General features: G+C 44.4%; 3 protein-coding genes across 4 annotated transcripts; 2 read left to right on the top strand and 1 right to left on the bottom strand.

The window, feature by feature from the left end:
* Positions 1-700: 700 nt before the first annotated feature.
* Positions 701-11,666, bottom strand: LOC112574386 (N-glycosidase YbiA-like). The gene is made up of 5 exons (XM_025255431.1): positions 11,655-11,666; positions 11,204-11,263; positions 2,704-2,866; positions 2,104-2,291; positions 701-1,616 (listed from the first exon to the last, which is right to left on the bottom strand). Exons 2-5 carry the CDS (start codon positions 11,252-11,254, stop codon positions 1,392-1,394), a joined length of 627 nt encoding a protein of 208 aa, XP_025111216.1. The 5' UTR covers positions 11,255-11,263; positions 11,655-11,666; the 3' UTR covers positions 701-1,391.
* Positions 11,667-11,744: 78 nt separating this feature from the next.
* On the top strand, positions 11,745-13,402 carry LOC112574387 (N-glycosidase Npun_R5314-like). The gene is made up of 4 exons (XM_025255432.1): positions 11,745-11,827; positions 11,955-12,213; positions 12,403-12,554; positions 12,859-13,402. The coding sequence occupies exons 2-4, from the start codon at positions 12,027-12,029 to the stop codon at positions 13,072-13,074; spliced, it is 555 nt and encodes a 184-aa protein (XP_025111217.1). The 5' UTR covers positions 11,745-11,827; positions 11,955-12,026; the 3' UTR covers positions 13,075-13,402.
* Positions 13,403-15,003: 1,601 nt separating this feature from the next.
* On the top strand, positions 15,004-18,161 carry LOC112574493 (alpha-ketoglutarate-dependent taurine dioxygenase-like). 2 transcript variants are annotated; one of them, XM_025255619.1, is made up of 4 exons: positions 15,010-15,833; positions 17,236-17,372; positions 17,525-17,680; positions 17,927-18,161. In XM_025255619.1, the coding sequence occupies exons 1-4, from the start codon at positions 15,464-15,466 to the stop codon at positions 18,086-18,088; spliced, it is 825 nt and encodes a 274-aa protein (XP_025111404.1). In that variant the 5' UTR covers positions 15,010-15,463; the 3' UTR covers positions 18,089-18,161. The 2 variants fall into 2 exon arrangements, with proteins under 2 accessions (XP_025111405.1, XP_025111404.1); XM_025255620.1 differs by lacking the exon at positions 17,525-17,680 and having other exon boundaries at positions 15,004-15,833.
* The last annotated feature ends 83 nt before the right edge of the window (positions 18,162-18,244 follow it).

Raw genomic sequence — 18,244 nt, 5'->3', positions numbered from 1 at the left:
AAATCCCAAGCTGGGCGAGCTGGAAAAAAATGTTACCTTTTGTCTGCTCCTGTACTGAAGATTTTGAAATAATCATTTTCGACGGCTTGTCACAATAACCTCTCGCCGTACCCGGGGTGCATGTAAACCCCGCACAAGAGAACAGCACGAAGGGTGGTAAGGGAGGTACCTCTTTATGAAAGGGTGTCTTTATATAATAGCACCCGAGGAATTATGTCGATCCTATATGCTCTTGTCGTATGCCTCATGTCATGATGTGGCTTTTCACAGAAATGTCACATTGTGCGTGGGTAATGAGAAAGGACTTGGCACTTGAGCTTCCAGAAAGGAGAAATGGTTTTCAACAAAGAATGGCACAAATAGCATTTAGTAGAGAAAGAGAAGTCAGTGGAACTTTATGAGGAGGTGTGATAGAATAGTGGCAGAGAAAATGCAACAGGAAGAATAATAAATGTGGTTGTGTGCGTGAGTGTGTGTGTGTGTGCCTACCTGCACTTGATGGTGAGGGGATACGCAGTCATCACTAGATTGATTGATGTTGTTATTGCCATTTTCTTTTCTCGTGTTTTCTACTTCTATGCAGATCATCTGGTGTGTGTATATATATACAAACGTACATACAGAAACACAATATCTATAATAATATCACAAAGTGTATATAGACACAAAATTAACACAGCATAAATACAAACATGGACCATTTATTTCTATATTGTACACCGATTAAGGTAAACGTAGCGTGTAGCATGGTGACTAGGTCTCATAGAAGAAAAACAAGATGTATCTTTAGACATAGTTTTTCCTCTCTGATTTTATTTAGAAATATGTGTGTGTGTGAGAGAGAGAGAAAGAGACTCTCATGTCAGATCGCTTGTTGTACCAGAAAAAAAAAAGCAGTAAGAGGAATCGATCGGTTTTTCTTGATAGTGAAAATCTTAACTTCCTAAGTAGCCTTGTCGTTTACTGAGGTCATTAATTTAATCTGCATGGATGAGCAACAGGTGACACCTCTCTCACACACACAAACACACAATGCGCGACTGCGCTCATTAAACTAAAAATTAAAAAATGAGAAAAGTTCTGATGTAAAGCTCAAATACATAACCAAAATTGTGATACATTTTATCTTAGTAATATTTTTAGCCCCATCTACTTATTTTTCCTCATACCAGTGTATTGCACCTTGAATTTTTATAAATATATTTTAAATAGTACACAATTTAAAAAAAATAGAAGCTAATTAAAAGTAGGTTTTGTACATGCATGTCCACTAACAAGCAGTTGCTCTTGTCAAAGGAACAAGTATAAACAATATTATAGCACCAGTTACATTTAAAGGGCGATAGCCACAATCCGATTCGTGTGTCGAAGAAAAGGATTAACTTCGTCCCTTAGGTTTTCTCATTGTCTTCCTCTTCTTCCTTCATTAGTTCCTCCCTCACTTCTGTGAGGATGTGGCCCAGCAGGTTTTTGCCTCTCCACTGCCTGCGGTCCTTCGCCTTGGGGTTCGATGCTTCCAGCCTGATGCCCCACAAGCGGTCACGTGGACTCGCCTCAGCCAGAGTGTTGGGACAAGTGCTCAGCAGCTGCTGAAGAAGGTGTTTGTTTTGAGAGAACTGCAACAGACAACAGAGAATACGAGCAATCATTCCTGTTTAGAAAAAAAATCAACAATAGCCCAGAAGTTATATATTGCAAGCATTGCATTTAAAATTAACTTCATCATCTTTATTATTATCAGTAGTAGTACATGAAAATCCCTGAAATACAGAGTAAGTAACAAAAAAAAAAAAAAATGAGAATCACGAGAGAATGGCTTCGTTCGGGACATCCCGCATTTCCCAAGAAGATTTCAAAATTATATGCTAGGGACAGGAGCACAAAAATCATGAACTGTGCTCAGCAGGAAATAACGACCACAACTAAAAAAGAAAAAAAACAAAGTAAGCATATGCTGCCACGGATGTACATTAGAAATGTAAGTCCGTGTACACTGTTGCTGAGGAAAAAAATGACATGCTGCTTCTGATGATGATGTGATGATGATGATGTGGAGGAAGACGATAATGACACATGATGTAGCGGATATATCCCAAGTCACACCTGAAATGTAAAGCTTTTCTGAAGAAGTACACAGACCTTGGCATTGTTGGCTCGCTTGACCACCCCAGGAGCCTTTACAGCCCAGACCTCTTTGTCAAAGTTTCGCACCTTGCGCCCGAACCTCTTCTGTTCCGCTGGATTCTTGGTTCCCATGATTTTCTGGGCCATTTCTCTGTCTCTGAACATTACTGCAACATCCTCGTCTATGTTTAACAAGGTTTCCTTTGAAAAGTAAGCTCAGTTAAGATATAATTAGTTCAGCCACCGCCTAACTATCCTAGCAATACAATACTCAATTTAATAAGCATAATGATAAACTATATAAATAAAATAAAATATTCGTTGAAGTGGGGATAGTGGTGGTGGTGGGTGGTGAGGGGTAGGAGCAGTAGGAGGATGCTTTTTAAAATTATTTTAAACATAAAAACAATCAGCAGATTCGTTTATCCTCGTGCACATTTCAAACATGTTTACAAACTCAAAATAAAATTAAGATAGTTTCAGACTGTCCCTTTTCCCATTTTCCATGATATATGTCGCGTGTCATGCTTTCTTCTAGGCATGACACGCGACAATATAGAAGTCCCGAGTACAGCATACCTGCTTTCTGATGCATCATGTACTGTTCAGCACAGTTGTAAGTGATCCCATCAATTTCAAAATCCACTGCAAAATGCTGGCTGAAGGGAGAGTTCTTACCATAGAAGAAGACAAACTTTTCTTCCTGCGCTTGACTGTCTTGTGAAGTTTCTCCCTGTTTGCCAGCGGCGGCGTTAGGGGGTGGCAAATGGGGCGGCCGCCCCAGGCCCCGCTCTTGAAGGGGCCCCGCGCTTCAGCCCCGAGGCTTTCTTTATGAGTTTGTCAACTTAAAATATATTCTGTGTTAAATGGAAAAATGCTGAGAAGGGCTCTTTAAATTAGATTTCTTTAAAGTCAAATTCGCCTATCTAACTGTATATAAATCAGTACTTCCGGCCAGGCCCGTTCTTAGCCCCCGCGGGGCCCGAGGCAAAGGGCATGTGCGGGGCCCTCACGCCACGATCACACGGTTTTAGTTGGGATCTAAAGTCACTTTTTTCCTCAGGGATATCTCGTCTTTTATCATTGACAGCACGCTGCATACACATTACAACATAAGCCTACGATTAATTTATTTGTAACACTTTCATATGCCTAGTTACCATATCAATCAAAAGCGCGGGGCCCTAGGCAGATGCCTCGTCCGCCTGCCCCTATGCACGGCCCTGATTGTCACTAAATATAAAATATAAAAGTGTATATAAGTAAATAGTAAAACTATGTATAACAAAGTAATCGTGTAAAGACAAATAGGATGCATTCTGTTAGGGTAAGTAGAGTATGGTCGTTTGTTATGTGAGGGTGAGTAGAGCATAGTCACGTGTTCTGTGAACCACAGCACGACAATGTCTTCTGTAAAGCACATCCACAGACGACATCGTGCACGTGTGTAACCCAAACTACAAGTAAACGATTCACTTTACGCCTGGTGAACTGTGATCTTTGTCAAACCCTCGGTAGTCAGTTTGTTCCATGAAAACATGATTTCTCAATTTGCGTTAGTAAGACCTCACCACTACAATGGCGTAGGAAGATGTTCGGCGTTGGGATCACTCACTCAAAAAAGGATCACTCACTCACTCACTCACTCACTCACTCACTCACTAGGCTCACTACTCACTCACTCACTACTCACTCACTCACTCACACTCAACTCACTCAAGCTCACCACTATCAACCACTCCACTCCCACTCCACTTCATCACTCACTCACTCACTCACTTCACTCGACTCACTCACTCACTCACTCACTCCACTCACTCACTCACCTCACTCACTTCACACCACACCTCTCACCGTCACATCACTCACTCACTCACCACTCACTCACTCACTCACTCACTCACTCAACCTCTCACTCATCACTCACTCACTCACTCACTCACTCACTCACTCACTCACTCACTCACTCACTCACTCACTCACTCACTCACTCACTCACTCACTCACTCACTCACTCACTCACTCGTCCCACTCACTCACTCACTCACGTCACTCACTCACTCACTCACTCACTCATACTCACTCCACTCACTCACTCACTCCCACTCACTCCCCCTCACTCACTCACTCCCACTCCACTCACCTCACTCCACTCACACTCACACTCACTCCACATCACTCACTCACTCACTCACTCCCTCCACTCACTCACCACTCACTCACTCACTCACTCACTGCACCTCCTCACTCACTCACTGCACTCCTCACTCACTCGACCCACTCACTCACCACAACTCACTCACTCACTCACTCACTCACTCACTCACTCACCTCACTCACTCACTCAACTCACTCACTCACTCACTCACTCACGTCCACTCACTCACATCACTGTCACCACTCACTCACTCACCACTCACTCACTCACTCACTCCTCACTCCACTCACTCACTCACTCACTCACTCCTCACTCTCACTCACTCACCTCACTCACTCACTCACTCACTCACTCCTCACTCAACACTCCCGGTCACTCACTCACTCACTCACACTCACTCACCTCACTCACTCACTCCACATCTCACTTCCACGTCCACTCCACTCACTCAACTCCTCACATCACTCACTCACTCACCTCACTCACTCACTCACTCATCACTCACTCACTCAACCCACTCACTCACTCACTCACACTCACTCCTCCGCTCCCTCCGTCCCTCCTTCACCCCCTCACTCACTCCACCCCACTCACTCACTCAATCACCTCATCACTCTCACTCACTCACCTCACCCCTCACTCACTCACTCACTCCCTCCACTCACTCACTCACTCACTCACGATCACCCCAACCTCACTCAGCTCACCTCACACTCACTCACTCACTCCACTCACTCACTCACCCCCACTTCACTCAACCTCAGGCTCACCTCACTCACTCACTCACTCACTCACTCACTCCACCCGCTCACTCACTCCTCACTCACTCCCTCACTCACTCACTCACTCACTTCCACTCACTCACTCACTCACCTCACGTCGCTCACTCACTCACTCACTAAACTCACTCACATCTCACTCAGTCCCTCACTCACTCACTCACTCACTCACTCACTCACCACTCACTCACTCACTCCACCTCACTCACTCACTCACTCCACTCACACGTCCCTCCACTCCTCACCTCACACTCACTCCCTCACTCACTCACTCACTCACTCACTCACTCACTCACTCACTCACTCACTCACTCCCTCGACTACTCACTCATCCCTCCACTCACTCTCTCACTCACTCACTCACTCACTCACTCACTCACACTCACTCACTCCCACTCACTCATCCCTCACTCACTCACTCACTCCTCACTCACCTCACTCCACTCACCACTCACTCATCACTCACTCACTACTCACTCACTCACTCACTTCACTCACTCCCCTCCTCACTCACCTCACTCAGCCTCACTCACTCTCATCACTCACTCACTCACCACTCACTACTCACTCATCACTCACTCACTCCTCCCTCCCTCCCTCACTCACTCACTCACTCACTCACTCCTCACTCACTCACACACTTCCCTCACTCACCACCTCCCTCCCTCACTCCTCACTCACTCCCTCACTCACTCACTCATCACTCACTCACTACTCCCTCACTCACTCACCTCACTCACTCACTCCACTCACTTCACTCCCTACTCACTCACTCACTCACTTCACTCACACTCACTCACTCCCTCACTCTCACTCACTCACTCATCCCACCACCAACTCACTCTCACTCACTCCTCCCTCTCTCCCTTCACTCACTCACTCACTCACTCAACTCCCTCACTCACTCACTCACTCACTCACTCACTCACTCACTCACTCACTTCTCACTCAACTCACTACACTCACTCATCCCTCCACTCACCTCACTCACTCCCCACTCCACTCACTCCCCCACTCGACCTCCCACTCACTCCCTCCTCACTCACTCACTCCCACCTCAACTCCAGCTCATCCAGACTCACCTGCCGCACTCACTCCCTCACTCCTCACTCACTCACTCACTCCTCACTCACTCACTCACCTCACACTCACTCACTCACTCACTCACTCACTCACTCACTCCCCACTCACTCACATCACTCGACTCCTCTCAGCTCACTCCCTCACTCACTCAGCTCACTCTCACTCACTCACTCTCACTCACCTCTCTCCTCACTCACTCACTCACTCACTCACTCACTCACGTATCACATCTCACCTCACTCACCTCACTCACTCACTCACTCACTCACTCACTCACTCACTCCTCACTCCCTCACACTCACTCAAACTCACTCACTCACTCACTCACTCACTCACTCTCACTCGCTCACTCCTCCTCACTCACTCACTCACTCACTCGTCACTCCTCACTCACTCACTCCCGCTCACTCACTCACCACTCACTCACTCACCCTCACTCCCTCACTCCCATCACTCCTCTCCATCACTCACACTCATCCCTCACTCACTCCACTCACTCACTCACTCACTCATCACTCACTACTCACTCACTCACTTCCTCACTCCCTCACTACACTCACTCACTCACTCCCTCACCTCACTCACTTCCTCACTCACTCACTCACTCACTCACTCACTCACTCACTCACTCACACTCACTCTCACCTCACTCACTCACTCACTCACTCACACTCACTCACTCACTCACTCACTCCCTCCCTCCTCTCACATCCACTCACTCACTCACTCACTCACTCACTCACTCACTCACTCACTCACTCCCCTCACTCACTCACTCACTCACTCACTCCCTCACTCACTCACCACTCTCACTTCACTCACTCACTCACTCACTCACTCATCCCTCACTCACTCACTCACTCACTCCCTCACTCACTCACTCACTCACTCACTCACTCACTCCCTCACTCACTCACTCACTCACTCCTCAACTCACTCACCTCACTCACTCCCACTCACTCATCACTCACTCACTCCCTCACTCCCTCACTCACTCACTCACTCCCTCACCTCACTCACTCACTCACTCACTCACTCACTCACTCACTCACTCACTCACTCCTCACTCACTCACTCACTCACTCACTCACTCACTCACTCACTCACTCCCTCACTCCCTCACTCACTCACTCACTCACTCACTCCCTCACTCCCTCACTCACTCACTCACTCACTCACTCACTCACTCACTCACTCACTCACTCCTCACTCACTCACTTCACTCCCTCACTCACTCACTCACTCACTCACTCCTCACCACTCACTCCCTCCCTCACTCACTCATCACTCACTCACTCACTCAGTCACTCACTCACTCACTCACTCACTCACTCACTCACTCACTTCCTCACTCACTCACTCACTCACTCACTCATCACTCCCTCACTCACTTCACTCACACTTCACTCACTCACTCACTCACTCACTCACTCACTCACTTCACGTCACTCACTCTCATCACTCACTCACTCACTCACCTCACTCACTCACTCACCTCCCCTCACTCACTCACTCACTCCCTCTCACTCACTCACTCACTCACTCACGCACTCCCTCCCTCACTCACTCTCACTCACTCACTCCCCTCACTCACTTCACTCACTCACTCTCACTCCCACTCCCTCACTCACTCACTCACTCACTCACTCACTCACTCACTCACTCACTCACTCACTACTCACTCCTCACTCACTCACCTCACTCACCGCTCACTCACTCCTCACTCACTCACTCCACTCAACTCACCTCACTCACTCACTCACTCCCTCACTCCCTCACTCACTCACTCACGCTCACTCACTCCACTCACTAGCACTCACTCACCTCACTCACTCCCTCACTCACTCACTCACTCACTCACTCCTCACTCACTCACTCCCTCACTCCCTCCCTCACTCACTCCTCACTCACTCCTCCCTCCCTCACTCACTCACTCACTCACTCACTCCTCTCACTCACTCACTCACTCACTCGACTCACTCCCTCCCTCACTCACTCCCTCCCTCACTACCTCACTCACTCCCTCACTCACTCACTCCCTACTCACTCACTCACTCACTCCCTCACTCACCACTCACTCACTCACTCACTCACTCACTCACTCACTCACTCACTCACCTCACTCACTCACTTCCCTCACTCACTCACTCCTCCCTCCCTCAACTCACTCACTCACTCACTCACTCCACTTCACTCACTCACTCACTCTACTTCACTCACTCACTCCCTCACTCACTCACTCCCTCACTCACTCCTCACTCACTCACTCACTCACTCACTTCACTCACTCACCTCACTCACTCACTCACTCACTCACTCACTCACTCACTCACTCACTCACTCACTCACTCACTCACTCACTCACTCACTCACTCACTCAGCACTCACTCGTTCACTCACTCCCTCACTCACTCACTCACTCACTCCTCTCACTCACTCACTCCCTCACTCACTCACTCACTCACTCACTCACTCACTCACTCACTCCCTCACTCACTCACTCACTCACTCACTCACTCACTCACTCACTTCACTCACTCACTCACTCACTCACTCACTCACTCACTCACTCACTCACTCACTCACTCACTCACTCACTCACTCCACTCACTCACTCACTCACTCACTCACTCACTCACTCACTCACTCTCACTCACTCACTCACTCACTCACTCACTCACTCACTCACTCACTCACTCATCACTCACTCACTCACTCACTCACTCACTCACTCACTCACTCACTCACTTCACTCACTCACTCACTCACTCACTACTCACTCAACTCACTCCACTCACTCACTCACTCACTCACTCACTCACTCACTCACTCACTCACTCACTCACTCACTCACTCACTCACTCACTCACTCACTCACTCACTCACTCACTCACTCACTCACTCACTCACTCACTCACTCACTCACTCACTCACACTCACTCACTCACTCACTCACTCACTCACTCACTCACTCACTCACTCACTCACTCACTCATCACTCACTCACTCACTCACTCACTCACTCACTCACTCACTCACTCACTCACTCACTCACTCACTCACTCACTCACTCACTCACTCACTCACTCACTCACTCACTCACTCAACTCACTCACTCACTCACTCACTCACTCACTCACTTCACTCACTACTCACTCATACTCACTCATCACTCACTCACTCACTCACTCACTCACTCACTCACCACTCACTCACTCACCCTCACTCACTCACTCAGCTCAATCACTCACTCACTCACTCACTCACTTCACTCACTCACTCACTCACTCACTCACTCACTCACTCACTCACTCACTCACCTCAACTCACTCACTCACTCACTCACTCACTCACTCACACTCAACACACGTCACTCACTCACTCACTCAGATCACCTCAGACCTATTCAACCACCCACCACCTCAGTCTCTAGCCACCAGGCTAACAGCCGTTACCAACTAACGTGTCTAAACTTCGTGAAGAAGTCAACTTCGCCGTTTACAACAATGAACAAATCCGCTGAACCGAGACGCACACGCCCCAGAACCGGTGACGTCATCGACAACGAGGCTGCTGTTAACGAAGATGACTAGTGCACGACGGACATCATTGTACGCGTGGTCAGAGTTGCCTGCCCAGTCAATGGAGGACATCGAAAACGGACAACAGTACCCTACAAAGAACACCAACAAGAAATAAGTGACAAGATGGCCGGTCCTCGACAGTTCATGACAATTGCTATCCCATAATGTCGAGGGACTTTGTGTGGACGGCAAGACACAAGGGAGAGAATAAGTTTCACTGACCCAGTGACTACGCGACACTAGGCCGCGACACGAGGTGTCCGTGCTAACGGTCACCAGGACACAGCACGGACTCACCCCGTGAAAATATTTCACATCTTCAACTGCGACATCGAAGGTTTTGCTCGTGAAAACACACTATCCTGGCTTTGTACAAAGCATTAACGTGTTTGTTATTAGTCTTACAGACATTGCTTGACGTCAGCAGTACACTGCAATGTTTCTCTGACTTCCAACGATACTTCAGTCCTGCTTCTAACACTTACATCGCAAGGAAGAGCTGCCGGCCGATATCCTTGTTTTTAGTAAAAAATGTATTTAATAAGTTTTTGCATAGACTGCAGTGTACGGTTGACAATTTGATTTTATTGCAATTTGACACCGAGTTTAACGAGACAAGTTCTGGACTTAAACCCAAGATGAAACGCAGGGTTCGGAGACAGACAAGGAGGAGATCGATCCTCGGCCAGAACCGGATCCGCTGGGGTGGTATGGTTGCGGCACTAGGAGGACAAAGAAGACTAAAAAGATAAGTGGGTTTGTGTGTGTGTGTGTGCTGCTTCCACCATTTTGTAAGTCTATGATCATGTTGAAAGCACAGTTACATCTGGACTTACAGGTCTACCACAGAGACGTTAATATTCGAATACCACTTCTACCTACCGCAGCGTTCTCATGGCAACCTACTATTTCTACCTACGCATCTGGTTTTGTAACATCATTTCTCATCTCCATCTCTTCCCCAGAAGCACATTTTCCCGAGTTCCTCGACCATCTCACCCGAACATGGAGATGAAGCTGAAAATGAGCTTCTACAACAGTTTTTTCAGGGCTGTTCAAATGGTTTTTAAACTTGGGAATCCTCCAACCGTAGACAGGACCATCAAGTGTGTATTTCGGAAGCTGGTGAGATCCCCTCAAGCTGTGTCTATCAACATGGGAATAGTTTGTGTGAGCTGCACACCTTGTCCCAGGGCAGTTTCTTAGCCCCCGCGGGCCGAGGCAAAGGCATGTGCGGGGCCCTCACGCCACGATCACACGGTTTTAGTTGGGATCTAAAGTCACATATCAATCAAAAGCGCGGGGCCCCTTGAAGCGCGGGGCCCTAGGCAGATGCCTCGTCCGCCTGCCCCTAAGCACGGCCCTGCTTCCGGCATCATATCAATATATAGATACACGTACTCCATTACCCCGGCCCCGCGCGGATGGTCGGCCCCAGGCCCCGCGTAGTCCTAACGCCGCTTCTGCTGTTTGCCTTTAATTACTTTCTGGTTAGAAGACTGCAATTTCTCATTACGGGATGCCATCTTCACATGCTGTTGTATACCAAAAATGTTTCTTAACCGTTGAGTCACTAGATTATAATCGTTGCATGTATGTTATTTCACCACCCTCCAGACACTCCATCGTATCTTTAATACACACACGTACACGTATATAATTATATATATGGTCACTCTCAGACTAAAGAGCATATCGGCCAGTTAATATTATCTTCTTTCAGAAAGACGGATAAATACACATGCTTTCTTAATTCAAACATACCCTACCTGCTCTACACAGCTAACACAACACTACAAATGAGATAACAGAATTATGAGCAAGTTCGACAGTTGCTATTTATAGATATATGTATAGTCTCAGTTACTATTTTTAGAATTGGGGTTTCCCTCTCTTCGTAGTTTGCATTTTAATTAAATCACTCACCCATTCCTGCTGGTCAGCACATAATAAATTTACGTGCTTTCTCAAATGAAATTTTTTCTGAATACCTTTTTTTTTTTTTTTTAAGTAGATTGATTAGTTGGCAGAGAAGGTCGTTCGAGCTGTGACAGCGATTACTGCGCCTTGTGTCACTCCATTGCCTGCTGTTGCGAAATGTTGGTCGAGTCCATTTCGTGCTTTACAGATTTTAGTTTATGTCAGAACCACATTGAAGCAGTGATCCAAGGTTCCTAGGGTAGGCTAGTCTTTGATTATACTCTATAATTCTTTAATTAATTTTAGATTCCAAACATTATCTTGCATACCTCCCGCCGGCGGAAGGAGACCGTCTGGATTCCGATCCGAATTTTTAGTATGGCCCAAGCAGACGACGCGTCTTGCCCTGCGGAGAGTAAAGGTTCGAGTCTAGAGCAAGCGAAGAAAAACTTCGAGTTCTTCTGGCGCAAAGATTCTCCTTTCAGTCAGTGGCACAAAGCAAAATTTTCAGTGGACGGGCAGTTGTATAACTGTGCAGAGCAGTTCATGATGCATCAAAAAGCAGGTAGGTGACTGATAAATTTATGACCGGAGAATGTAATGAACGATACTTGAAGTTCTTCACTTTATTACGCCAGGACTTGCATACATGTATGTCCAGCAAGTTGTAATTGTTAATTGAATATATTATGAGAAAGTAGTATGAACTAAAAATTACTAACCATATGATGTAAATTCGTCTGCTCTTTTTCAGTTTTATTCGGGGACCACGCTGTAGCCGAGAAAATACTGACAAGCAAGGATCCAAGAGCTCAAAAATCTTTGGGGCGAAAAGTGAAGAACTTCGACGAAGCAGCTTGGACAGGGGAGTGTTTCAACATCGTGAAAAGAGGAAACAGAGCAAAGGTGATCACTGAAAAAATAAGCGTTAAAACAAAATTAATTCTGGGGGTCTAATAAAAGATATTGTCTTTACCTTCTTCATTCCTCCTTTTCTGTCTTCCTCTCGTCGATCTGTGCTTTCAGTTTAGAAAATAATTCCCTACCCCAGGCTGAAAAAGGCACAAAAAAGAAATCCTGCTTTCATCATCTCGTTCTAATTCCGTTTTCTTGTCATCCTTCTGTCTGCTCTATCGCCATTATGAGCATCATTGAATTAACTGCATGTTATCTAAGATCAGGACGAACACTACACGGCTGTCTTTTGCAGTTCTCACAAAATGACTCCCTGAAGTCCATTTTGTTCGCCACTCACCCACGGACTTTGGTTGAGGCCAGTCCAGTCGACACGATCTGGGGAATAGGTTTGTCGGAGGACAACCCACTTGCATGGGACCGGTCGACATGGCAAGGGAAAAACCTGTTGGGCCTCGCGCTCACCGAGGTGAGAGACGAACTGATGGGAGAGGAACAGCTTCAAGTATGACAGTGAAGATAAATCCGATGCGTTCACTCATAACACGCTCTGGTCTCAAGATGGATGACGATGATGCTGAGGGACGCCGGGAGACTCGAGTGAGGGGTTATCAGAGAAAAGAGACATAATTATAGAAAAGCTCATGAAATTTTTTATATACAAAGTACGTCTTCAAAGGTAATTATTTTGCGAAAGGTTTCAGTAAAGTTCTATAAAATGGCATGATAAATAAAAAAACTGTTGTAAATTGTTTATTTTAATTTATAATTTTTTTATCTTTATTAAGATGCATCCTGAAGAAACGTTTAGCTTACAAATAAATCACACTGGAAAAAGACGCATGCACGAGTTGACTTTTTCTGTTCATTTATTCTTCCTAATCTTTCCGTTTCCATTCTGATGCTTTTATGTTAAATGATGAAGTTATGTTTACACATATGCAATAATATCATTCATCATAATAATTTATATTTTCGATATCGAGTCGGTTATTAGCAATGATTGTGTGAAGGATAACCGTCAATGACAACACTGTTCCCTAGTTATAATTCACACACATACCCACGCGTGCGCACACGGAACAAATAAAAAGACAGAAACGGGAAACAAACTCACGGTTTAAATAGACATGAACAGATTTTGTTTCGCTAATATCTTTATGAGAATCACAGCATTATAATTTTCGCTCAATGGAAAACAAAAGCGAAATCGGGTTGTTTTAAAAGTCCTTTATTTTACAAGACATAAATGAATATTGTATCAAATAAAAATGAGTTCATTGTAAGACATAAACTCACTGTTGTTACATGCTGCCAATAGGTCTATAGTAACTTTTCTACGGCTTCAGCAGACATGTAAGTACATTCACTTCACCTCCTTGGGCTTCCACAAAGTTCGCGTGTTTCAGTCTCACCGCGAGGGTGGCGAGGAGGTCCTCTCAAGGCACCTCCACAACACAACCTGTGAAGGCGACTGACACAAAGAAACCGTCATTTTTATTTTTGTTTAATTTTTTTTTCCAAAGCGCGCTTTTATGTTGTCTGAAATATTGTCATCTGACATCAAAGCACTATAAGACTCTTCCAAGACCTCCAGGCAGACCTGATCAAACCAATTATGATTAAACAAACTTTGTCTATAAGTTTAAGTAAAAAAGAAAAAAAATAATGGAAGAAAATATACTATTTTCCTAACTCTAAGCTATATTTTTATCCAGGTATGAAATGTCACTAAACGATTTGCCGTCATGTACATATTTATTTCACGGGAATTAGACCCAGAAATATTAGAGATAGAGGAAGAAACATCCAATTTTTGAGTTGAGTCAACGCTGTCCCACTGCTCGCTCCTAGAGTTGGCTGTCCCTGTTCTTTATAGTCTCTGGTCCTTGTTATTTGTAGTCTCTGGTCCTTGTTCTTTATAGTCTCTGGTCCTTGTTCATTTATCGTCTCTGGTCCTTGTTCTTTATAGTCTGTGGTCCTTGTTCTTTATCGTCTCTGGTCCTAGTGATACTACCCCCTACCCTACCCAATCCCCTAGAGCAGCGGTTCTCAACCTTTTAGTTGTGACGCCCCTCTGACGAACAAAGGTACGTACGTCCGCGCTACCCCTCTTAGCCAGCAATATAAGCTAATTTCACTAATACCGGTATAAGAAGCTTTTAAAAAATGACTACCTCTGAGAACCGCGCGCGGCCCTAGAGTCACGCGTCTATAAAAAACAAAACAATAATAACGTATCGATCGGAACTCAAATGCGCAAGCAGCAAAGCACACTGATATGTTCAGTACACTTGAACATTGTCGGACAGCTACAGGAAAGTTAGATTATATTTTTTTAATTGTCGTTTTTCCTAATTTTATTTCGGCAGTGACAATTAAAGGCTTCACATTTTCGCAACTGATTCGATTTTTATAATAATTTATTCTCATAAAATCACGTTCCTGAATTGTCTGAAACAAATGCTGTCTGCTCTAGTCGTAACGTTTAATTCCTGTTTGCAAAAGTTGTTTGAAAATTTCAAGCATCAGTACTTTTGAAATATGAACACTGGTGCAATGTAAGAATATTTCAGATAATTATTTTAAACAAACGTATAAATGCATCACTCATTTGTCTTCGGATCTAGAAAACAACGTATAAGAAAATTTCGGCTTGTCTACCTCGAGTTGCGGCTTATGCTTCACACTGTTTTATGATCTAATTTAAATACGCTTTTCATGTTGTTTACGAAATGCTTGCGCGCCATTAATGCATTGAACTTCACTTTTAAAACAAAACATTTTTGGCCTGTGATATTTACATATCAAAGTTTTCAAAACACCAGTCCAAACAGCATAATAGTCCCCCCTGTCGGAAATTTAGTCTTTCAAGCAGAAGTTGGCAGTTTGCAGGCAGTATGCAATACAATCCAGCACCAATTGGAGTCGAAGTCCGAGGGATAGATTTAAAGCAGCATGTTCCTGATCAAATCATTCAGCAGATAAAGAAGGATGTTCACAAACACCGACTACTTATCTTCAAAAATCAAGGTATCATTAGTGCAGACAGGCATGTGGAAATTTCACGGTGGTTTGGGGAGCTGGAGTCGACGTTCTACAAGCACCCCAAATCGCCACACCCAGATGTTTTCCGAGTGTCAAATTGCGAAGAAGAAGGCTGTACGAACGTAGGTCGCACAGGATGGCATATTGATGGAAGCTTCATGGAGAAACCTTTTAGCTATGCTCTCTATCATATGGTTGCAGTTCCAAAGAATGGGAATACAGGTAAAAATAAATAAATAAAAAATTATCTCTGAAACTCACTTAGATATCTTGGACTGGCACTGTATATTCATATTAGTGGCAGACTAGTAAAAACAAGACAGGATTGCAAGATTTTGTTTTTGAAAATATATATTTTCAACACTATTATGAACACCAATGATCATCAACAGCAGGATATCATGGTTATTTTCACTTCTCCTCTAACAGATTCTTCTTTGTGCTACTCTTTCCTTACTCAACTCTCCCAACCCTTCTCGGTTGATAATGTATTTATATCTATATATAGAGAGAGAAACACCTACATGTTAAATTAGTGATTATATAGAACATGAATTATTATGTGTTATTAAATTGTGTGAGCTAGAGCAGTGGTTCTCAAAGTGTGGTCCACGGGCATAAGTCAGGTGGTCAGCAGCTGACAGTCGTCATATGTTAGCAAAGTGATGTTTAAAGTGATGCATTCCTCGCATTAACATTTTAATTACAAAGAACAAGGTACATACCCAGCCTGCAAAACTAGTGGGGTAGTAGTGGGCCCTACTACAGGTTGCCCACCTACAGGTGGGCTGTGGGCTGTCCCATCACTTGCTACACTATGCGCCTACCAGTTTTGCACCATAGTTTTATGTCAACTTATTACTATACTACTGTCACAAAAGGACATTTAGTTTTGAATTGTAATGAAACAAATGCAGCAATTTAAATTTGAAATTCATAGTACAGAGTGATTTTTAGGCCTTGATGGTCCGCCATATTTTTTACTTAAGTAAAGTTGTCCGCAGTCCGAAATACTTTGAGAACCACCGAGCTAGAGCACCTGAAGCTTAATTATCAACAAAAATAGACTAACAATTGACATCGCATCACCTTTCAATTTATATTTCTGTAAAATGAGACAAGAACTTTGGTTGTGGAAAAAAGAAATTTGAATACACTGAGTGTTAAAGTAACTAGTAATATCCATGGATTCTGTAGATCCTAGTGCTAAATGCAAGTCAGTTAAAGGTGAAGGCATCCTCTAACCTTTTGGTCATTTGGTGGCAAAGGTGTTAGAGATCACACTTTTTATGTGGCCAATTTTAATTTCTTAAGGTGGTGCCCATCTCTTGATCTTCCCTTACTGTCCCCTACCCTCTCTGGATTCCGGTACCCAGTTACTGATAGCTGGGTCAACTGGTGGAGGTTTGCTATGCCAAATCGGTACAGCCATGAGTTCGGTTGCCAGTGTTCTAACCACTTGGCTATCTACACTTATACTACATTCTGTCTGCTATTACAGTTACTAGACTTTTTCTAAATGGTGTGGAAATTTTAATCATATATATTTTGGACATAGAGTTATGTAAATTATTTAAGATATTAACACAGCAGCAAGTACTATCATTTTCATTATTGTTTCCAGCATTTGTCCCCTTGAAGGAGCTAGTGGAAAGTTTGTCAGAAGAGACACGTGTTCAATGGGAAAGGTTGTGGCGTACCGATCATCACTATCAAGTGATCCATCCTTTGATTTACCAACATCCTGTCACTGGAGACCCGGTAACAAAGCTTAAGTTTGAATAAATTGCAGTTCTGTTTTTACCTTTAATCATCTATAAAGTCCTGGTGATCTTAAGATGGTAGTAAACAAAATCTTAGTACTGAACAGATAACTTTATATCAATCAGAGGGTCTTTTTTTTTCTTTTTCAGACCCTTTGTTTCCATCTTGGCATGACCGGGTGTTTTATATTGGACTATGACACAAAGAACGCAAAGCGAACGAACAGGAGAGAAACACATCAAATCTTGCAGGAAATGTTTGAGGAAATCACTAAAAACAATAATCGACTTGTTTATTCACACAAGGTAAAATGGATGAGTTGCCACATACTTTCAGAAGTGTTTTCAAAGTTACTATTAGCAGAACAAAATAAGAGAATGAGAGAGAGACGTTTAGGTAAATGGGGTCATGAGAGGTGTGTGTACCTTTGCATGTATTTCAATGCAAGCATAATATGTAGGTCCATATGTACAGGAAACATTCATACATGCCAAAAGTGTAGGATTTCTATACATTTATTGATGCAAAAGGTTCTTTTCCATTCCATATAGTGGGAAGTTGGAGATTTCATCATCTCAGATAACTTAGCCGTCGGCCATGAGGCCACACCCGAAACCCAGCTGTCTGTGGAGGAGGTGGGGTTGAGAGTGCTGCACAGGACGACAGTGGCAGGCAAGTGGACTCCAGTCAAGTCCAGAAAGACAGAACAGTGAATTCTGGGATGTGTGAACTCTATTTCTTGTAGGCAGAAATCAACGCATAGAAAATAAAACAGACCACCTGCTCTTCAGGATTTAGATCATTGTCCATATGAGCTGACACTTGGCCCCTGAGACTGTGTGCCTTCCGATTTTCACAATCTTCATTTG

The sequence above is a fragment of the Pomacea canaliculata genome, linkage group LG10 (genome assembly GCF_003073045.1).
Source record: "Pomacea canaliculata isolate SZHN2017 linkage group LG10, ASM307304v1, whole genome shotgun sequence".
In the NCBI taxonomy this organism is placed as follows: domain Eukaryota; kingdom Metazoa; phylum Mollusca; class Gastropoda; order Architaenioglossa; family Ampullariidae; genus Pomacea; species Pomacea canaliculata.
The sequence above is the reverse complement of the archived record's forward strand: the minus strand, read 5'-3'. Positions and strand labels throughout refer to the sequence as shown.

What these genes read in the sequence shown, in the direction of transcription:
- LOC112574386 (XM_025255431.1), bottom strand. Translation starts at nt 11,254, where the DNA reads ATGGCATCCCGTAATGAGAAATTGCAGTCTTCTAACCAGAAAGTAATT. An exon ending in CTAACCAGAAAGTAATTAAA is followed by an intron (nt 2,867 to 11,203) that starts GGCAAACAGCAG and finishes AACGCCGCCGCT; the next exon opens with GGCAAACAGGGAGAAACTTC. An exon ending in AGAAAAGCTTTACATTTCAG is followed by an intron (nt 1,617 to 2,103) that starts GTGTGACTTGGG and finishes TGTCTGTTGCAG; the next exon opens with TTCTCTCAAAACAAACACCT.
- LOC112574493 (XM_025255619.1), top strand. Translation starts at nt 15,464, where the DNA reads ATGCAATACAATCCAGCACCAATTGGAGTCGAAGTCCGAGGGATAGAT. An exon ending in ATCCTGTCACTGGAGACCCG is followed by an intron (nt 17,373 to 17,524) that starts GTAACAAAGCTT and finishes TTTCTTTTTCAG; the next exon opens with ACCCTTTGTTTCCATCTTGG. An exon ending in GACTTGTTTATTCACACAAG is followed by an intron (nt 17,681 to 17,926) that starts GTAAAATGGATG and finishes CATTCCATATAG; the next exon opens with TGGGAAGTTGGAGATTTCAT.
- LOC112574387 (XM_025255432.1), top strand. Translation starts at nt 12,027, where the DNA reads ATGGCCCAAGCAGACGACGCGTCTTGCCCTGCGGAGAGTAAAGGTTCG. An exon ending in CATGATGCATCAAAAAGCAG is followed by an intron (nt 12,214 to 12,402) that starts GTAGGTGACTGA and finishes GCTCTTTTTCAG; the next exon opens with TTTTATTCGGGGACCACGCT. An exon ending in AAAGAGGAAACAGAGCAAAG is followed by an intron (nt 12,555 to 12,858) that starts GTGATCACTGAA and finishes TGTCTTTTGCAG; the next exon opens with TTCTCACAAAATGACTCCCT.